The following is a 16,377-nucleotide window of genomic DNA, read 5'->3' as shown; positions in this document are numbered from 1 at the left end:
TTGAAGAAGCAATCTGGAACGAAGAACTCGCTCCCCAACTCTAGGCCGTCCGGCAGGTCCACGACGCCGCCAGGAAACTCAACCTCCCGGTTCCGTCGTGGGAGACGCCCACTCCATGAGAGCCAAAAGCTCTCGTGGCCTGCAGGACCTCGAATAAAGTTGATTTCCTTCCTTCCTTCCGTAATAGGTAAATTGGAGTTAGACCGGCAAGCTGAAGCTAGGCGCCTCTAGGAATGAAATTTCGTCGCTATGCAACATTTCAGTATCGTCTTTCGTTAAATTAAAATAAACTAGGATGTGGAGTTTCCCCATATTTAATGTGACTGTCGAAAAGCCCGCACGTTTTCGTGCCGTTGATTCGTGAATCGCGTGCTTTTAACTACACAGATCAATCGACTCCCATTAATGAGACCCTTGCGGGACCACAAGGTTGGTCGAGTTAGGCGAAAAGTCCAATTAAGCGGCAGCAAACTGGACGAATCCAAATATTTCTTTTACTGCTTGAAGTAGCCTGTAACGTCTTTTTGCATCTTGTTTTGAAGCGCGATTCAACAAGCATAAGGCGTTATAAGGCGAAGAGCACCGTCATGTTTAAATGCTGCCTCAGTGTGACACGACACAAAACAAGCGGCAACGAATTGCTACACATGGGCGGAAGGAGCGTCAGTCACTAAAGCATAAAAGAAACAGTAGTATCATATGCTGAGTTTCTTGTATTTTCAACCTTATCGTAACCACTGCATGTCGAATTAACCAAAGTGGCATGCTTTTGAGTTCGAATTAAACGATGTTTTCTCCCATAGCAACGTGCTATTAGTCGCCGCGACAGTTCAGTGCGTTCGAATTAAGCGAAAAGTCGAATTAACCGAGATCAAATTAACGCGAGTCAACTGGATATGCTTTCGCATTTTAGTCATCGTTTATTCAACTATAGTATTCAAGTATCGCGCTAGGTTCGGCAGGTTCGACGACAGCTCTTTGACAAAAAACGGAGACAGACGCTTGAGAATGCGGCACAGTGTAAGACGAGCCCTTCAAAAGCTTTGGCGAAGTTAGTCAAGCGTCTGGATCGTTCCGGAACAACTTCTGCCTCGAAAGTGCGTTCGCTTCTTTTGTCGCTCTGGCCTTTCTGCTGCCCGGTTCCCTGAATTCAACCTCATCACGAACCGTAATTCCAGTCGTCTCGGAAGACGAGCCGGCCACTGAGGACAACAAGTAGCCGCTCTCGCCGGTTTCTGTGATGCACGTCTGTTCTCCGTCGCTGTGACGTAACCCTTGGACCGCACGCGCGCGGTTCGCCGTCGACGAAACAGCCCTGTCACGTGTCCGTGCGCTCGTCCCCTCGGATTGGTCGTTTTCTGAAGATACGTCATCAATCCACACAACGGGCGCGGAACTATCGGGGCTGAGAGTTAACTTCGATGGAACCGCTCTTCCACGTTCACATACGTCATCAATCCACACAACGGGCGCTGAACTATCGGGGCTGAGAGTTAACTTCGATGGAACCGCTCTTCCACGTTCACCTGTTTCCTCGTGACGTGTTTTCCCAGAAGCCAATTTTTTGTCTCCACGCGAGCTCGGGTTAGGAATTTTTTCAGACGTGGGTTTAACGTCGACGTAGCTCGCTGACTGTTGTGCGCTTTTCGTTTCACAATGCCCGGAACGAAATTCCCAAGGTGCCGCTGAGCTACTGGCACCATCCGACGAAGAATTCGCTTCCGCTAAAGTTGTTGCAGTGAGTGGCGGGCGCGGCGGTCCCCAGTGAAATTGAGGGTCTTCGAGCCGTTTACTGCTGCCACTTTCGCGTTGGGAGGTACCGTAAGCATTCGCGCCCGTAGGGCAACTTCGAGAGTCGTCTGACAAGAACGACACGTTGCTGGCGGCGTCCGCTGTCTCGGTGCTCGACCAACGCCCGACGAAGATGTCGTACGTCGCACGCTGTTCCGGTAGCGACGAGGTCCCACTGCTTCGCTCGGAAAGACCGTCCGCTAACGCGGTGGCCATATGGAGACGTCCCTCACAAATCGGCGTCCTCGCAACTGTGACGTCATAGCGGCCGATCCACCGTCGTCTGCCAGACGAGATCCAATCTTGCTCGGGACTTCCGACGAGCGCGACATCTGAGAGGCTCCCGGAGGCCCCTCTTTCTGGCGAAGTACTGTCCTGTTCGCTGATGGAGCGTTCGGGGCCGGTGAAAACGTCCTCACCGGATGCCGCTCCGGATCCAATCACGCTAGGAAATTCCGGATGCCGAAGGGGACGCTCTGGCACGATCCCCGGAACATCGTCTGCTGCTTCGGGCGACGCGTCATGATTGTAGCAGACGACGAGCTCGTCGTCATCGTCCGAGCGTTCTGGATCGCCGGCCGACTCTGAAGCGGGCAGAAGAGGAATATCTTCACCCAAGGCTTCCGGCAACTTGCGTTTCTTGAGGCGGGTGATGAACCTCGAGATGCCGTCGAAGACGTCTTCTGGCATGCCGCCGTCCGACGCATCGTCGGAGACATCGGCGCCCGGCCCTAACTTCGAGGCGTTAGCTTCTTTGAAGACGTACTCGCACAGGGAGTCGAGGACAATGGGTCCGGAAAACTTGAAAAGCGCGTACCTGAAACAGCAAGCAGCCGCAATGGCAAAATGTTATATACATATTATTTTTTCTGTGCATAGAATAAAAAGTTTTTATGCAGAAACCCTCAAATACGATCATCTAAGTACGCGAATAGATTTCTTATCCCGCTGAATTGCCCTTATACGTGAATGACCCAAGTCCCACCGCAGAACCAGAAAGACTCAAAGGACACTACGCTTTTCGGGCGTCAAATCCGTAACAAAGTCAGCCCCGTCGGCGGCCGCTCTTCAGGAAATGACGTCATGCATGACGCGGACGCTGGTGGAGACCAATCAGGGAACGCTCCCCCTCCTCCCCGTGCTCTGGTGCTTCTCTCTCCTCACTATAATCAAATGGAAGGATTCTGCTTTCATGCAAGATACCCGGCGTCCACTAATCCAGAAAACTGCCCGAGTAGCCAAAGAAAGCTGTTCGCTTTAAAACCAAATGTGTATGTAATTACAGATTTATGGAGAGGCAAGCCAGGACCGCCAAGCCGATCAGGAAGTCGTGAAGGACACCTGGAACAAATTTGTTAGACAGGCATTGCAATAAAAATACTCGACTGTCGAACGCGTTATCACACCGCATTCAAGGGAGCTTTGTGGTCGGGGAAACTGCGCGCTGCGACCAGCACACATTATTGGAACACCACCAACACATAGCGAGTTCAGGGTGAAAAAAGTAGATGACAGCCCTTAACAGTTATCGCAGTAAAAAATGAAAAGCGCCGGCGCTGTAAGATGACAACGCTTACTCAATAATGAAAATAGGAACAGCGCAGCACAGGACGAGCGAGTAAACAGGACAGAGCGCTGTTCCTATTTTTATTCTAAAGATGAACCAACCAGCCCCAACTGAACACACTGCTTACTATATAATTTTTTGTATACTTTTCAAGCGGAGCTTGTATTGGCTCACAAGTTTCGGTGGCGTTGTCGTGGTCACGCAAAAAACCCAGTTGCTCCCAGAGCAGAGCAGTTGCGGGAAAGGGCGGTTTGATAAGTTGACAGCTGCGCCAGTGCCGGAGCCTGAGTCCTTAACAAGGATTCCAGCTGCATAGGCGCGCGCTCATCGCCACGCGTGCAACCAATCAGAGCCGTTTTGCTTCTGCCGGGGAAGGAAAGGGCAGAAAAGAGTATCGCGCGTAGTGCCCGCCGGTTTCGTTCAATTTAGTGTCGGAAAACGTATGGGACGTTGTGCGTTCCCTCGAGGAATAGGCAGCTGTTGACGAGTGGCGGCGAGAAGCCAGTAAAAGGGCTCGCCGTCGGCGCGCCGATCCAGCTGTTAGAGCCACCCAAGCCCAGTCAATCCGATAGCAACGAGAAGATACTGATCTGAGGGCACGGGTAGCCGAAGCAATCCGGCACCGTTACATGTGGGTTACTGACCCGTGACGAAAGTCAGGTGCACGCAGGACAAGCTTCGTTTACCCACATTTACCGGTAGGGGAAGGGTTGGTCATTTTTTTTACTAGTTAGTGTATAGGCAAACTGTATACAGAAAAACTGTACACTCTGTAGACTATAGGAGTTGGGCAGGTAGGGGCGGCAGTGCAGGCAACTTTTGCGCACCTCTTTTCCCGCCTTAACACCTCGGATCGAGGTTGCTAACCTACACATCTACTGACGCGCCACCTCGCTGATGTGCTTAGATGAAAGAAGCTGTGACGGCCGCACCGGAACACTCTTGCCGTGACGTGGCGCCACGGCCCCATGTGACGTAGAGGAAGGGACAGCGCTGGCAGCAGACGGCGCCGTGGCGCTCGTTGAAACTGCCCACGGCGCAGAGGTGGCAGACGCCGCTCTTCCCGTACTGACCCGGGCTGCACGCCACTGCGTTCAGAAACAGGCACCAGGGGGCAGGTCAGCCGACGTGTGCCTAAAGCCCCTTGGGTGCCCACTGAAAGAAGGCCCGCAGGTTTTAGAAAAGTGTGCCCCCTCTGGCCATAAATTCAAAGCCATACGCCGGATGGCATTCCCATGTGGCTTCTTATAAAGCGACTATATAATGAGAAGCCAACAAACACTGACACCAAGTGCAACATAGGGGAAATTGCATGTGCTTAATAAATGAAATAAAGTAATGATAAATTAATGGAAATTAAAGTGGATGAAAAAACAACTTGCCGCAGGTGGGAACCGAACCCACAACCTTCGCATGTCGCGTGCGATGCTCTACTGGTAGAGCATCGCACGCGACACCAGTAGAGCATCGCACGCGACATGCGAAGGTTGTGGGTTCGGTTCCCACCTGCGGCAAGTTGTTTTTTCATCCACTTTAATTTCCATTAATTTATCATTACTTTATTTCATTTATTAAGCACATGCAATTTCCCCTATGTTGCACTTGGTGTCAGTGTTTGTTGGCTTCTCATTATATGACTAATAAATATCGGGTCCCTCGGTTAACCCCCTTTCTTCTCGTTATATATATATATATATATATATATATATATATATATATATATATATATATATATATATATGCTTCAGATTATATTAATGCATAGAAGGGTTTCAATGGAGAAGAATTTCTTGTGGCTACTGGGCACTGCAACGCAGGCAAAGGATAGTTATTGTTAAGTAAACAAAATATGACCTTTAAAATAAGATGAAGCGTTGCAATTTGCAGAAAAATTTAAAAATATAACAAACGTCAATCGTACTTCAACAATAAGGTCGGCATGCTGTAACAAATAAAAAGAAGAAATATAAGCAAGTAGATAAAACCAGATCGAACCTAAGTAAAGGTGCCTTCTCCAGGACAACACTGTGTGTGTGCGTGTGTGTGTGTGTGTGTGTGTGTGTGTGTGTGTGTGTGTGTGTGTGTGTGTGTGTGTGTGTGTGTGTGTGTGTTTGTGTGTGTGTGTGTGTGTGTGTGTGTGTGTGTGTGTGTGTGCGTGCGTCACAGTAAGCTTCAGTTGTTATTAAGCGCCCCACTACCCCATGCATATGCCCCGCTGCAGCAACTCACGGCACACGTTCCCGATGAGCTCGCAGCCGCACTCGCACAGTCCAGCCACGGGCGTTTCGTACACTAGGGAGAAAAGACATCGGGTTGAGATTATCTAGGGAAAAGAAACAAGTCACGAATGTCCCGGCCACTGTTACGGGTTCGATTCTCGCCCCTATCGAAGGCCGACCGGTATAGATAATCAAAAACTGGTACACTGCAGCAACCGAGATAAACGCACTGGCAAAGTTCGTTTATCCATCCCCTCCCACCGCCCCAGGAAAAAAAAAAGAATAAGAGGAGGAATTCCGGCTACGCCGCTGCTTGTTTTTACATAAACTTCCTTCTCTTGGTTTCGAACGGCTTTGTAATTTGGCAAAGTTAACATTTTCAACAACACACTGCGGTGTGTGTGTGGTTCCTCCTTTGTTTCCCGTCTTGAAGAGCTGTTCTTCTGAAGAACTTCTGAAGCCACCAAAGAGTCTAACGATTAAACCAATCCGTGTATGCTAACCGTAGTTTCAGCAGCTATGCAGTGTATACCAATATAATCCATTATTCCAGTTGTATAGGAAATTATGTGGCCTGTGTCACTTATGCAGCGTGTTTCGCGTTATCCTTCGGGGACGTCTACTCAGCTCGGAGCTTCCTTCGTCAACGCTATGTGATGCAAGGTACGGTGCATGTACACTAACGCTATACGAGCGACCGTCAATTCACACGACATGCATAGTTAGTGTATGTTAGGAATTTATTAAAGGAGAGCAGTAAAAGACACGGACAGGGAACAGCAGTACTCGTGCAATATCCCTGTTTTCTCAATGCCTTTAGTTTTTTTTTCTTTTTTTGGGCCTCTTTAATTTATTCTTTACCGTCAGGGGCGAGAACAGGAGGGGGGGGGGAGGGTCACGCCGGGAACATGCCTCCCCCCCTCCAAGCACGCACACAAAGAGCAAAAATGTTCCTGCCTACGCCACATGCTTACCATTCACTAACTCGCCCAGCAATCAACACGTCTTGTTAGGCAAGTTAGTAAGCATTGCTGCTTAGTTCGCGGTCCACGGGCAGGTAAACGGGACGGAATTGGCACAGGCCACGAGCTTCGGAATAAACTTTAGTACAGCACCGCCGTCTGGGCCTCGTCTATATATTAGCTGCTGTTTTGACCGTGCGCTGGAAACACGCCATGTTTTTCCGTTCCGATGGCCCACCGTGCTCAAAGATAGCAACTTAAGTGATCCACAGGATATCAGCTAACGTCTTCCTGTGTACCTCCTGTATACAAGCGGCTTTGCGAACGACATATAACCGCACTGAGTCATGCGCCACAAGAAACTCTCGGACATGCGTCCCATCGGTCTATGCCAGGAAAAAAAGATAAAAACAGAAAACGCGTTTTCAAGTTAGTTCAGTTACCTACGGGATGGATGGATGGATGAAAAACTTTATTAGGGTCCTTTAGGGCGCGCACTAGCGCGCAGCGGGCCGCTCCCACGTCGGGACAGAGAGGCCGAGTCTCTCCGCCGCGTCGCGGGCCCGTTGGACAGCCCATAACTGTTCTTCGAGGTTGGGGCTGTGTAGGACCGCATCCCAACGTGAAGAAGTGTTGTTTTTATCGCTGTGTAACGCGGGACATCGCCAGAGCATGTGAGGTAAACTCGCTAAATCATTGCAAAGTGCACATGCATTTGTTGTTTGAATTTCGGGGTACACCTTGTGAAGAAGTAGGGGGTTTGGGTAAACCCCCGTCTGTAGAAGCCTGAGTGTCAAAGCTTGAGGTCTATTGAGTTTGCAATGTGGGAGGGGGTAGATCCTCCGAGCCAAATAAAAGTGCTTAGTAATTTCGGTGTAGGATGAAGGAGAGTCCCGATTGTCAGTACCCCCAGCGTCAGGCTGCCCGGTAGCTACGCGGTTGATGATCCCTCGCGCAGCTCCGTGTGCCGACTCGTTGAGGTTGGGCGGGGCACCCTCGATCTGTCCCATGTGGGCTGGAAACCAGATCAATGTGTGTGGCTTGATCTCCTTGCTTCCTAGTATCCTTAGGGCCAGCTCGGATATGGTACCTTTGGCAAATGCCCTAACAGCTGATATGGAGTCACTGTAGATTGTTGTCCTCTTGTCGTCCAATAAGGCCATCGCTATTGCAGCCTGCTCTGCGATCTCAGAGGACGTCGTCCGAATCGAGATTGCGTTTGTTATTTGCCTTTCATGATCTACGCTAACTACAGCGAAGGCCTGTCCGTCGGCGTAGCGGGCTGCGTCTACGAAACTGTTCTCCGAAGCCCGTTCACGAGCCTTTTCCAGGAGAGCCTTCGCGCGCGCCCGACGTCTTCCCACGTTGTGCTCTGGATGGACGTTTCGTGGGATCGGGGCGACAATGATGCGGTCCCGCTGCTCTCGAGGGATGCTACAGAACTTTGTTTTGATTACTGTGGGGGGAACGCCCAGCTCCTGTAAGATGAGTCTTCCAGCTTGTGTGGTAGATAACCTGACGAACTGGGCCCTCTCCTGTGCTTCCGCTATTTCCTCTAGCGTGTTATGCATGCCAAGTTGAAGTAAGCGTTCCGTGTGAGTGTATATGGGGAGGCCGAGAGCTCTTTTGATTGCCTTCCTGATTAATGCGTTGAGCTTATCCCGCTCCGATCTTTGCCAGTTGTGCATAGCCGCGACGTAAGTGAAATGACACATTACGAACGGGAGGCTTTTTTTTTTTACATTTCAAATAAAGGTAACGTGGCAAATGCCTCAAATTCAACTATGTACTTTTTTTTTGCTTTGTGACTTACAAGAAAGGCGATTCGTAAGATTGTGGTGAGCTTCAGAAGAACTTCAGTTTGGCCTAGTCGGTGTTTACTGCGTATCACATTGACCGCAAATAAAGACGGGGACAGCGGAAGGGGACACCGCCCGTGTTGTTTTCGTGTTCTCTTCTGCTGTCCCTGTCTTTATTGGCGGTCAATATGATATGTATGTGGTGAGCTGCCGAGGAAAGGAATATCGCTAAGTATGGACAGCTGGGCTAGTTGGTTATGATTAGCATTGTGAAACATAGTTCCAGCGCACAATTGAACAAGGACGAGGAGAGAAAGACAACACGAACGCCGGTTGGAACAGATTCCTTGTGGGTCTTTACAGTGAAGAAAACACTCAAAGACAAAATGTCAGCAGCGTTGATGCTCTTTCTTAATTTTGCTAGGTTGAGCTCTCCACATAAAGCAATAGCCTTTTTCTTCACTTTAGCTAACGACACATTCACTGGGACAAAGTTTTTTGCGATAGCCTCATTTGCCTTCTGTAGAAACAGGCCTTTTGGCATCACAACAAAGCCGCCCTCTTTGTCCCCAACTAATAGGTTAAGATCTTTGCTCTTCAAGTAGTTAACAGTGAATCTGACAGGCAACTTTGGAACGCCTATTACCGGCGTTCGTGTTGTCTTTCTCTCCTCGTCCTTGTTCAGTTGTGCGCTGGAACTATGTTTCACGAGGAAAGGAAAACTGTTGAGAATCTCCTGCAGATTTTCTCTTTTGCAGGCGTACTACACCAGCACGCGATTGTCTTTCCCACGAGCGCGCTATTTCTGGTGGCAAGGAACCGGAAGCTTTCAAGGCTGTCCGTTTGTAAACACCGCAAAATGCCTTATCCGCTACAGTCAACCCAAGGTGAACGCCCCTTGCATGCCATGCCCGCCGTTTGCGTGACGCAGGCCTAGAGAGGAGCCCTCGACAATAAGAAAGCGTATATCTATTGGTACGTTACAATGCTCAAGTGCTGATTACAGGGTTGATATTTAAATTACGGGGTTTTACGTGCCAAAACCACTTTCTGATTACGAGGCACGCCGAGGACTCCGGAAATTTTGAACACCTGGGGTTCTTTAACGTGCACCTAAATCTAAGTGCACGGGTGTTTTCGCATTTCGCCCCCATTGAAATGCGGCCGCATTGGTCGGGATTCGATCCCGCGACCTCGTTCTCAGCAGCCCAACACCATAGCCACTTAGCAACCACGGCGCGTAGGGTCAATATTACCTAAAACAAATGCTTGGGAAGGGAGAAAAACACGCAAGCACAAAAAAAAAAGAGGTTCGACGAGTCCAATCTTGAAGTTCCCGCGCCAGGTACCGATGACGTTATAGATTTCGACAAGCGTCTGCTAGGGCCTATTTGCCGATAAAAAGAAAAAGAAAACGGGAGGGGGCGGGGGGCTTCATTGCAGTTTGGCGGTGCAAAAACTTAAACGTGAAGCTCTCATGAATGCGTGTAGTTGAACATTCTTTCTTAACGAGGCCAATTAAGTTGTCCTGGACACCGTCCTGCAGCCTTTATAGCGACCAGGCAAGGCTCCAGGACGCCATCTGGAGACGTATTCTCGGACGATCACTTTCGCGTGACGTGCATATAATGCACGACGCGTTGGACGATTCGAGCGGCTGTGCTCAATCAGCCAATAAGCGCGCACTGAAAGTGGTCTTCTAAAAAGTGACCGTCCGAGAATGCGTCCCTTATCTGAGTTGGCCCTTAATTACCACTACAAACCCAGCTTCCCCGGTCCATAGATGACTTCGGTCAAGAGTGGACTCCGTAATCACTAACAATTCGCTCTAAAGTATCGTCTGTCTCTGTCTATATTTCTATCGCGGCTGGATTTGCGCATGCGCACACACCCTGTAGGATGTGCTTGGACTCCCGCGGCTCCGTGAGCGCATCGCCGTCGGCGTAGCGCCCGCTGCACGAGTAATCGCCGGCGTCATCGAAGTCCACGGCGGCCAGCGACAGGTCTCCGCTGAAGGCGTCCACCCACGGATCGCCACGGAGCTCGGCGGCGCTGGAGCCCAGGTCGTCGTCACCGCCGCCGCCGCCATTAAGCGTGACGCCCCTGGGATCCGTCCAGACGGCGTCAAACGCCGACAGAGCGCTGACCTCGTCGGGAGCCTCGACGCTGTACGTCGCAGACAAAGCCGATTTCAAGGTGCGTTGGAGCGGCACCCCACCGATTTACATTTACACTCTTAAAACACTTGCACCCTCCTTTGGGGTGTTTATTTGTCCCACAACAATAATAGTAACCTGCCTTGCCTGCGCTTCCTTTCTTGAAAATGCTGCGCTCGCTACATTCCTGTCGAGAATGCTGTGCCACGCTGATAACGCGCATGCCTTTCGTGACTTGGAAGTACCGGGCTCGCACCATTCGACAAAAGAAATGCGGGCAAGACAGGTGGCGATCATTGTTGCGGGACAAGATACGCCCCAAAGGGTGTTAACTTTTTGTAAGAGTGTACAGCAGAAGTACATATATCAGTGGCGACCATGAAGGTAGGAAGTAAACTAGGAAAGAGCATTACGTCACTCAGTGCAGCAACGGTGCAAAGTATATATATATATATATCCGACATCAACATAATGAGAATACGTCTATACCTGGAACACGCATCAATCAGTATCGTGCGACTACATTAACACATTACTCTTACGACATCATCATATTTAATCGTATCCATCATCAGTATCCAGTTTGACAGCAGTTGACGTTCGCCGCCGCTTTGCTGCTTTTCAAGCACCCTCGATCACTGCCTCACAACACACCTCCTCCATACATATCCCCTGCAGTACGCAGGCCATCGGTTCCAAGTCGCTCACCCTCTCATCCTATGCGTCACGATTACAGTGAAATTAGATTCTGGGGTTTTACGTGCCAAAATCACGATATTATTATGAGGCACGCCGTGGTGAGGGTACTCCTAATTGACTTTGACCACCTGGAGTTCCTTAACGTGCGGCTAACTCTAAGTATACACGCGCGTTTACACGTTTCGCCCCCACCGAAATGCGGCCGATGGGGCTGGTGAAACCCCTCAAACTTCGTAAAGTAGTCCCACGCTTTGAAGAATGCCGCCTCCTCCTCGCGCGCTCTGGTCGAGGCCGACGCCGCGTCGCGATTGGCCTCATAGCATCACGTGGGCCATCGCGCCGTGCATCAGCGCCATTTTCGCTCGAGAAGCGTCTGCGGAGTGGCGAGGAGCGCATGTTGGCGCCGTTGCTACGCTCGAGCAGTGTAGGCGGCGCCACGGTCGAGGTGGGGTCGTGAAAGAGAGCAGAGACGAGGAGGAGGGAAGGCGGAGGAGGAGAGTGGCGCTACTTTACGAAGTTTAAGGGGTTTTAGGGGACGGGGCTCCAACCCGCCATCTCGTGCTCAGAAGCGGAACACCATAGCTACGGCGGTGGGTGTTGGCACGTGAATTTTACCTTAATCACCTGTGATACCTTATGCAATATGCCGAACGGGATCTTTCAAGGGGACCTGCAACGCTGTTTTCGGGTCACCATTTCTTGTTCTACATCTATTCTCAGCATGTCACAGAAGACAGAGCGAAAGGAAAATTGACCCACACAAACCCAAGTTATCGGTCAGAGCAAAAGTTCAAAATAGAAGCAAAATCAGAGTTACCCCACAGAACTCCTATATATGGTTGCCCTCCTCGCGAATTTTCGCGCTCTCCCGGCACGGTTGGCAAGTTTGGTCAGCATGTTGATGGCGTTCCCATGGCCTCCGCGATCTGGCGGCGCGGGAACAGTTCTAGGAGGTCATGTGATCACTGTCATTGTTGGAACAGCTCAAGTTGTTCCGTTCATGTTGCGCTCAAGTGCTCAGCGCCAAAATCACGATTAGAGGTCGTGTGAGGTCGATGTGAGGTCGAGACCACCGCCTTTCCGCGGCAACCGCGGTGCAGCGCCTGCCCCGGAAAGGCGGTGGTCCCGGGTTCGAGTGCCGGACCAGGACGAATCTTTCAACTGCGAAGCTTTTCGTTCGAGGAACCCGTATGGGTTTCCTTTGTGGCACTTAGCTCTGTTTGGGTGGATGTCTCACTTTCTCCTTTATTAACCCTGTATATTTACTCTAGATAAGAGAGAGAGAGAGAGAAAGTTAGGTGGGCGGATGAGATTAAGAAGTTCGCAGGATCAACATGGCCTCAATTAGCACATGACTGGGGTAGTTGGAGAAGTATGGAAGGGGCTTTTGCCCTGCAGTGGGCGTAGCCAGGTTGATGATGATGATGACGACGACGACGATGATGATATTTACTCACTTTTCATCGCACGGCAACCTGACCGGAGTGCCGTACTCGGCCGCGAAGAGGCGCGCAGTGTCCACAATGCCGCTCACACTGATGAGGATGAACTGCAACGATACGGGTCCCAATAACGCCATGACGGTCTAACCTGAGGCTCCGGTCCGGGTTAGGACCCTCGCCTCTAGACCGCTTGCTCGAGGTTGGCCAGGATGATCTCCGAGTGGTCGTTGACTTCGTTGATCATCATCCCCTGCAAGTGACAGCGGGTATACGCACAGGCCGTTTTATAGTTCACGATCTGAGATCTCGATTTTCATTTTTCAAAAAATTCGGACGTACCTTTTCGGCTCCTATTCTGACCCGGAAATGCACTTCTTTTTTTCGGCGAATACGTTGTCGATAATTTTTCGCATCGAGCTTACCGTTTTACCCTCTCTTTACCCTACCTTTACCCTCTCCCTCTTTTGTGTGTGAACACCTGATTCGCGAACTTTGTTGACACTTAAACATTCTGCACGACTTCACATTCATTTTATCAACATTACATGTAGCTGCATCCATTTCACACAAAGAAATTACAGAAGCGCTCTACAGCGACGACACAGTGTCACACGTGGATGCGACTATATACACTCTTAGACAAAGGTACACCCTTTGGGGTGTATATCTGCCACACAACGATAATCGTCATCCGCCTTGCTTGCGTTTCCTTTCTTGAAAACGCCGCGTCTGCTACTTTCCTGTCGGGAATGCTGTCATGCTGATAACGCGCATGCCGTTCGTTACTGGGGAGTACCGGGCTTACAGCGTTAAAGGAAGGAAGTGAGGACAAGAGAGATGACGTTTATTGTTGTGTGGCAAGATACAACCCAAAGGGAGTAATTTTTTGTTTTATAGTGTAAATTTTAAGCCGACCTGCACCCTTAAGGGTGCTTTCTGTCGATAACTCGCACCCATACACCCTCAACGGGCATAATGGTTTGAGTTGGACACTGATTTGCACAATCAAGGACGTTTAGGGGTGCAAATTAGTTCGCGGTGTGTATTCAGGAAATAAAGGGGCACTAAAGAGAAACTAGACTGATAACGCATTCCTAAAGAACTATATTTGCGCGAATTTCGCAGTTATAGCAGTTATAGGCTGATTAGGAGTGAAAATGAAGGTCATATTTCAATTTTTTTTCTATTTCCTGCCGAAACCACGGCGTTGGTACGCCAGTGTGACGTCACGGATTTCAATGTAAGATAAGTAAGATATTTCAACCTTAGGAGTCGGATAATCGACATGACAAAAAAAAAAGGACATTGGCTATTTTGTGCTATAAAAAGAAATGTTGCAAATCAGCAATAAACATTCAGTTGCTAGTCCAGCGTGCGTAGACGTCTCCTCCTGCCTGTGTCAGAACCTTCTGCTGGAAACCAATTGTGCTATACCGACGGGCTCAGGCAAACACTGTTCTGGAATTCACTTTTTTTTTTTCGTATTTGGGCCGTTGCGAATCAGTGTTCTTGAAGCTAGTTCAAGTTCAGTCTGTGTCTTTCTTTTTAGAACACAATATGGTCGTTTTTTGCCGATAAAAAAAAGTAACTGGGCCCTAGCAGACGCCATCTAAGTCGATGACGTAATGGCGAGCTTAGTGCGGGAATCTCAAGGCGGCGTCGCCACCCGTCTTTATTTTTTTTTTCTGACTTATCAATTCCTCTGCTCATGGCAAGAGTGGTTGCTTTCTTATTGGTATTGTAGAAGTGTAATTTACTAATCCAGATAACATATTTTTTTTCTCTTTATCGTGTCCCTATTGAGAGACGTATTTGAGCACGAATACTAGAATGAGACTTTATTTTTGACATAATGCGGCTTTACGGAGCTCCAACATATGTAATAACGGGACACGTGGCCCTCCCCTTCCCCCCTCCGATATTTCTGTGTACTAGGATACGTAGCATGATGCGGCGTGTGACAACACCCGCCTGCCCAGCCACCCAACCCCGGACCCGGATGAGTGCGTTTCCCCACCCCCTGAAGAAAAACTAAAAAGGATTCTGTCTACGTACTGTGTTCAAGGCAACGTTAGTGGTGCACATCTGCTGAAATTACGCAGTCGATAGAGCAAAAAAAGGTGACGAGGCCATCAGCGCTCACCATGCAAATGGCTAGGGCGATGTAATTGAACGCTTCCGTAAGCCCAGATATGTGGTGCCACAGAGGCCAATCTTCAACTTCTGCGGGCACAGAGTGGAGAAAAAAAAAGGAAAATAAAATGTCACACATGGCTACGAGGGATGCCCAAACGAATGCAGTCAACTGGGCCACTTACCTTCAAATCCAGTGATGGACACGGCGAGCTTGTAAAGATTCATTACGGTAACAGTGACTCCCATGATGGTGGTAAGAACCTCGGCGGTGGGCATATGGTCACTGGGGAAAAACGCCGCCATAGATGAGCCTGGATTGCTTCGATATAGTAAATACCAATCAATGTTGAATTCTCAGAGCCTGCTTACGCAGAAATTTTGATATCGCATAGCACTGCGAAAGAATTAAAAAAAAATCTTAACAGCTAGATAAGCCTAAGTCGCCCATAGGTTCGGTGCGCGTGCAGTCTTATGTAATTCTAGTGAAACGCCGACACCGCAACTAATAAAAATCGCACGGTTGTTCGGTACCGTAAATAAAATGTGATCCACCGTAACAGAAAAGCACTGAGTCGCGGAAAATATCTATTGACATTTATTAACATTCTTTGTCGCCTGTGGTTTCGGTTTCGCCTCCCGCTCGCGGTAAATTAGTACGCCTTTCTTCTTCTTCTTCTTTTTTTCGCGCGATTACAAAAATAATAGTGCTTTAAGAGACGTAATAGTTCACTTCGGGCATCTATTCTGGCAGATCCTTTTCCAACGTGCTCTGTCGAGACAGTATTGCACACGAACTGTTATTTTCCTCGGCCTCCTTCCATTACTCACCGAAGAGGTTTTCAAATGTACCGCGTTTTTCATAGCGAGTAGAAGCACCCATGAAGAAACGACAAAATAGGCGAACCGAGAGAGCGGGGCGAGCGTTTGCGTCGGCTCGGTGGCGCCTGACTTGTTTCCGTTTGCGCTGCTACAGAGATTTCGCTTCGCCCTTTGCGATCGGGGCAAAAGAACAACGCGAAAGCACAGCAGCGAGCAGTCATGATGGCTAGCGGCGACGACACATGAATGAAACCTTGCAGGTATGCAAGTGGCGATCGAAGAACTGATCTGCATGACGGAAACACGTTTGGACGACGCGCTTGGTGAAATCTCAGCTGGGAACGCAGTTCAGCGGTCACTGAGCTGCTGCAGCTTTCACTTCGCAAGCGACGTCCGTGCAGTACGGGTACGACGCAGATTGTGTCCGCGTTTGTGTGGCTTTCGGCGCGATATCGGATGATTTGCACACAATCCGGCGTAGTCCGTGCGGTCAAGTGCTTAGGAGTTGCCTTGCAGTGCGAAAAATGTACTTTGTGCCAGTCGTCATCGCCTTGACAGTACTTCCTGTAACGAAGCGGTTGTTTTTGCGCTGATTTCAGGTTCGATGTGCAGGGGTCATCTTTTCGCTGAAGCCACCGAAGGATGGATGTGTGGCCCCAGAACTTTGCTGCAGTAGGTTGTAGGAGCGCTTGGCTCGGTAGGTGCATTTATGTGATTGCTTTGCACGGGGATTGCACGAGTTACATTTGTCGTTGATCACGTGCATTTTGATCGCGGATTGATTGTG

The 16,377-nt window shown here is 49.6% G+C and overlaps 2 protein-coding genes across 3 annotated transcripts in view; one reads left to right on the top strand and one right to left on the bottom strand.

The window, feature by feature from the left end:
• Positions 1 to 895: 895 nt before the first annotated feature.
• LOC139060861 (uncharacterized) lies at positions 896 to 15,252 on the bottom strand. 2 transcript variants are annotated; one of them, XM_070540108.1, is made up of 8 exons: positions 14,954 to 15,252; positions 14,779 to 14,858; positions 12,651 to 12,885; positions 10,230 to 10,504; positions 5,588 to 5,650; positions 4,291 to 4,446; positions 3,075 to 3,132; positions 896 to 2,608 (listed from the first exon to the last, which is right to left on the bottom strand). In XM_070540108.1, the coding sequence occupies exons 3-8, from the start codon at positions 12,770 to 12,772 to the stop codon at positions 1,057 to 1,059; spliced, it is 2,226 nt and encodes a 741-aa protein (XP_070396209.1). In that variant the 5' UTR covers positions 12,773 to 12,885; positions 14,779 to 14,858; positions 14,954 to 15,252; the 3' UTR covers positions 896 to 1,056. The 2 variants fall into 2 exon arrangements, with proteins under 2 accessions (XP_070396209.1, XP_070396210.1); XM_070540109.1 differs by lacking the exon at positions 5,588 to 5,650.
• Positions 15,253 to 15,382: 130 nt separating this feature from the next.
• LOC139060858 (E3 ubiquitin-protein ligase RNF123-like) overlaps positions 15,383 to 16,377 on the top strand; it is a 45,215-nt gene continuing 44,220 nt past the window's right edge. The window contains exons 1-2 of the mRNA XM_070540103.1: positions 15,383 to 16,116; positions 16,190 to 16,287. Of these exons, the coding sequence (XP_070396204.1) occupies positions 16,233 to 16,287 (55 nt within the window). The 5' untranslated portion in view covers positions 15,383 to 16,116; positions 16,190 to 16,232. The remainder of the gene's footprint in view (positions 16,117 to 16,189; positions 16,288 to 16,377) is intronic.

This window comes from Dermacentor albipictus, chromosome 6 (assembly GCF_038994185.2).
Source record: "Dermacentor albipictus isolate Rhodes 1998 colony chromosome 6, USDA_Dalb.pri_finalv2, whole genome shotgun sequence".
NCBI classification, from domain to species: domain Eukaryota; kingdom Metazoa; phylum Arthropoda; class Arachnida; order Ixodida; family Ixodidae; genus Dermacentor; species Dermacentor albipictus.
Note: the sequence above shows the minus strand (reverse complement) of the source record. Positions and strands in the feature narration are given on the sequence as shown.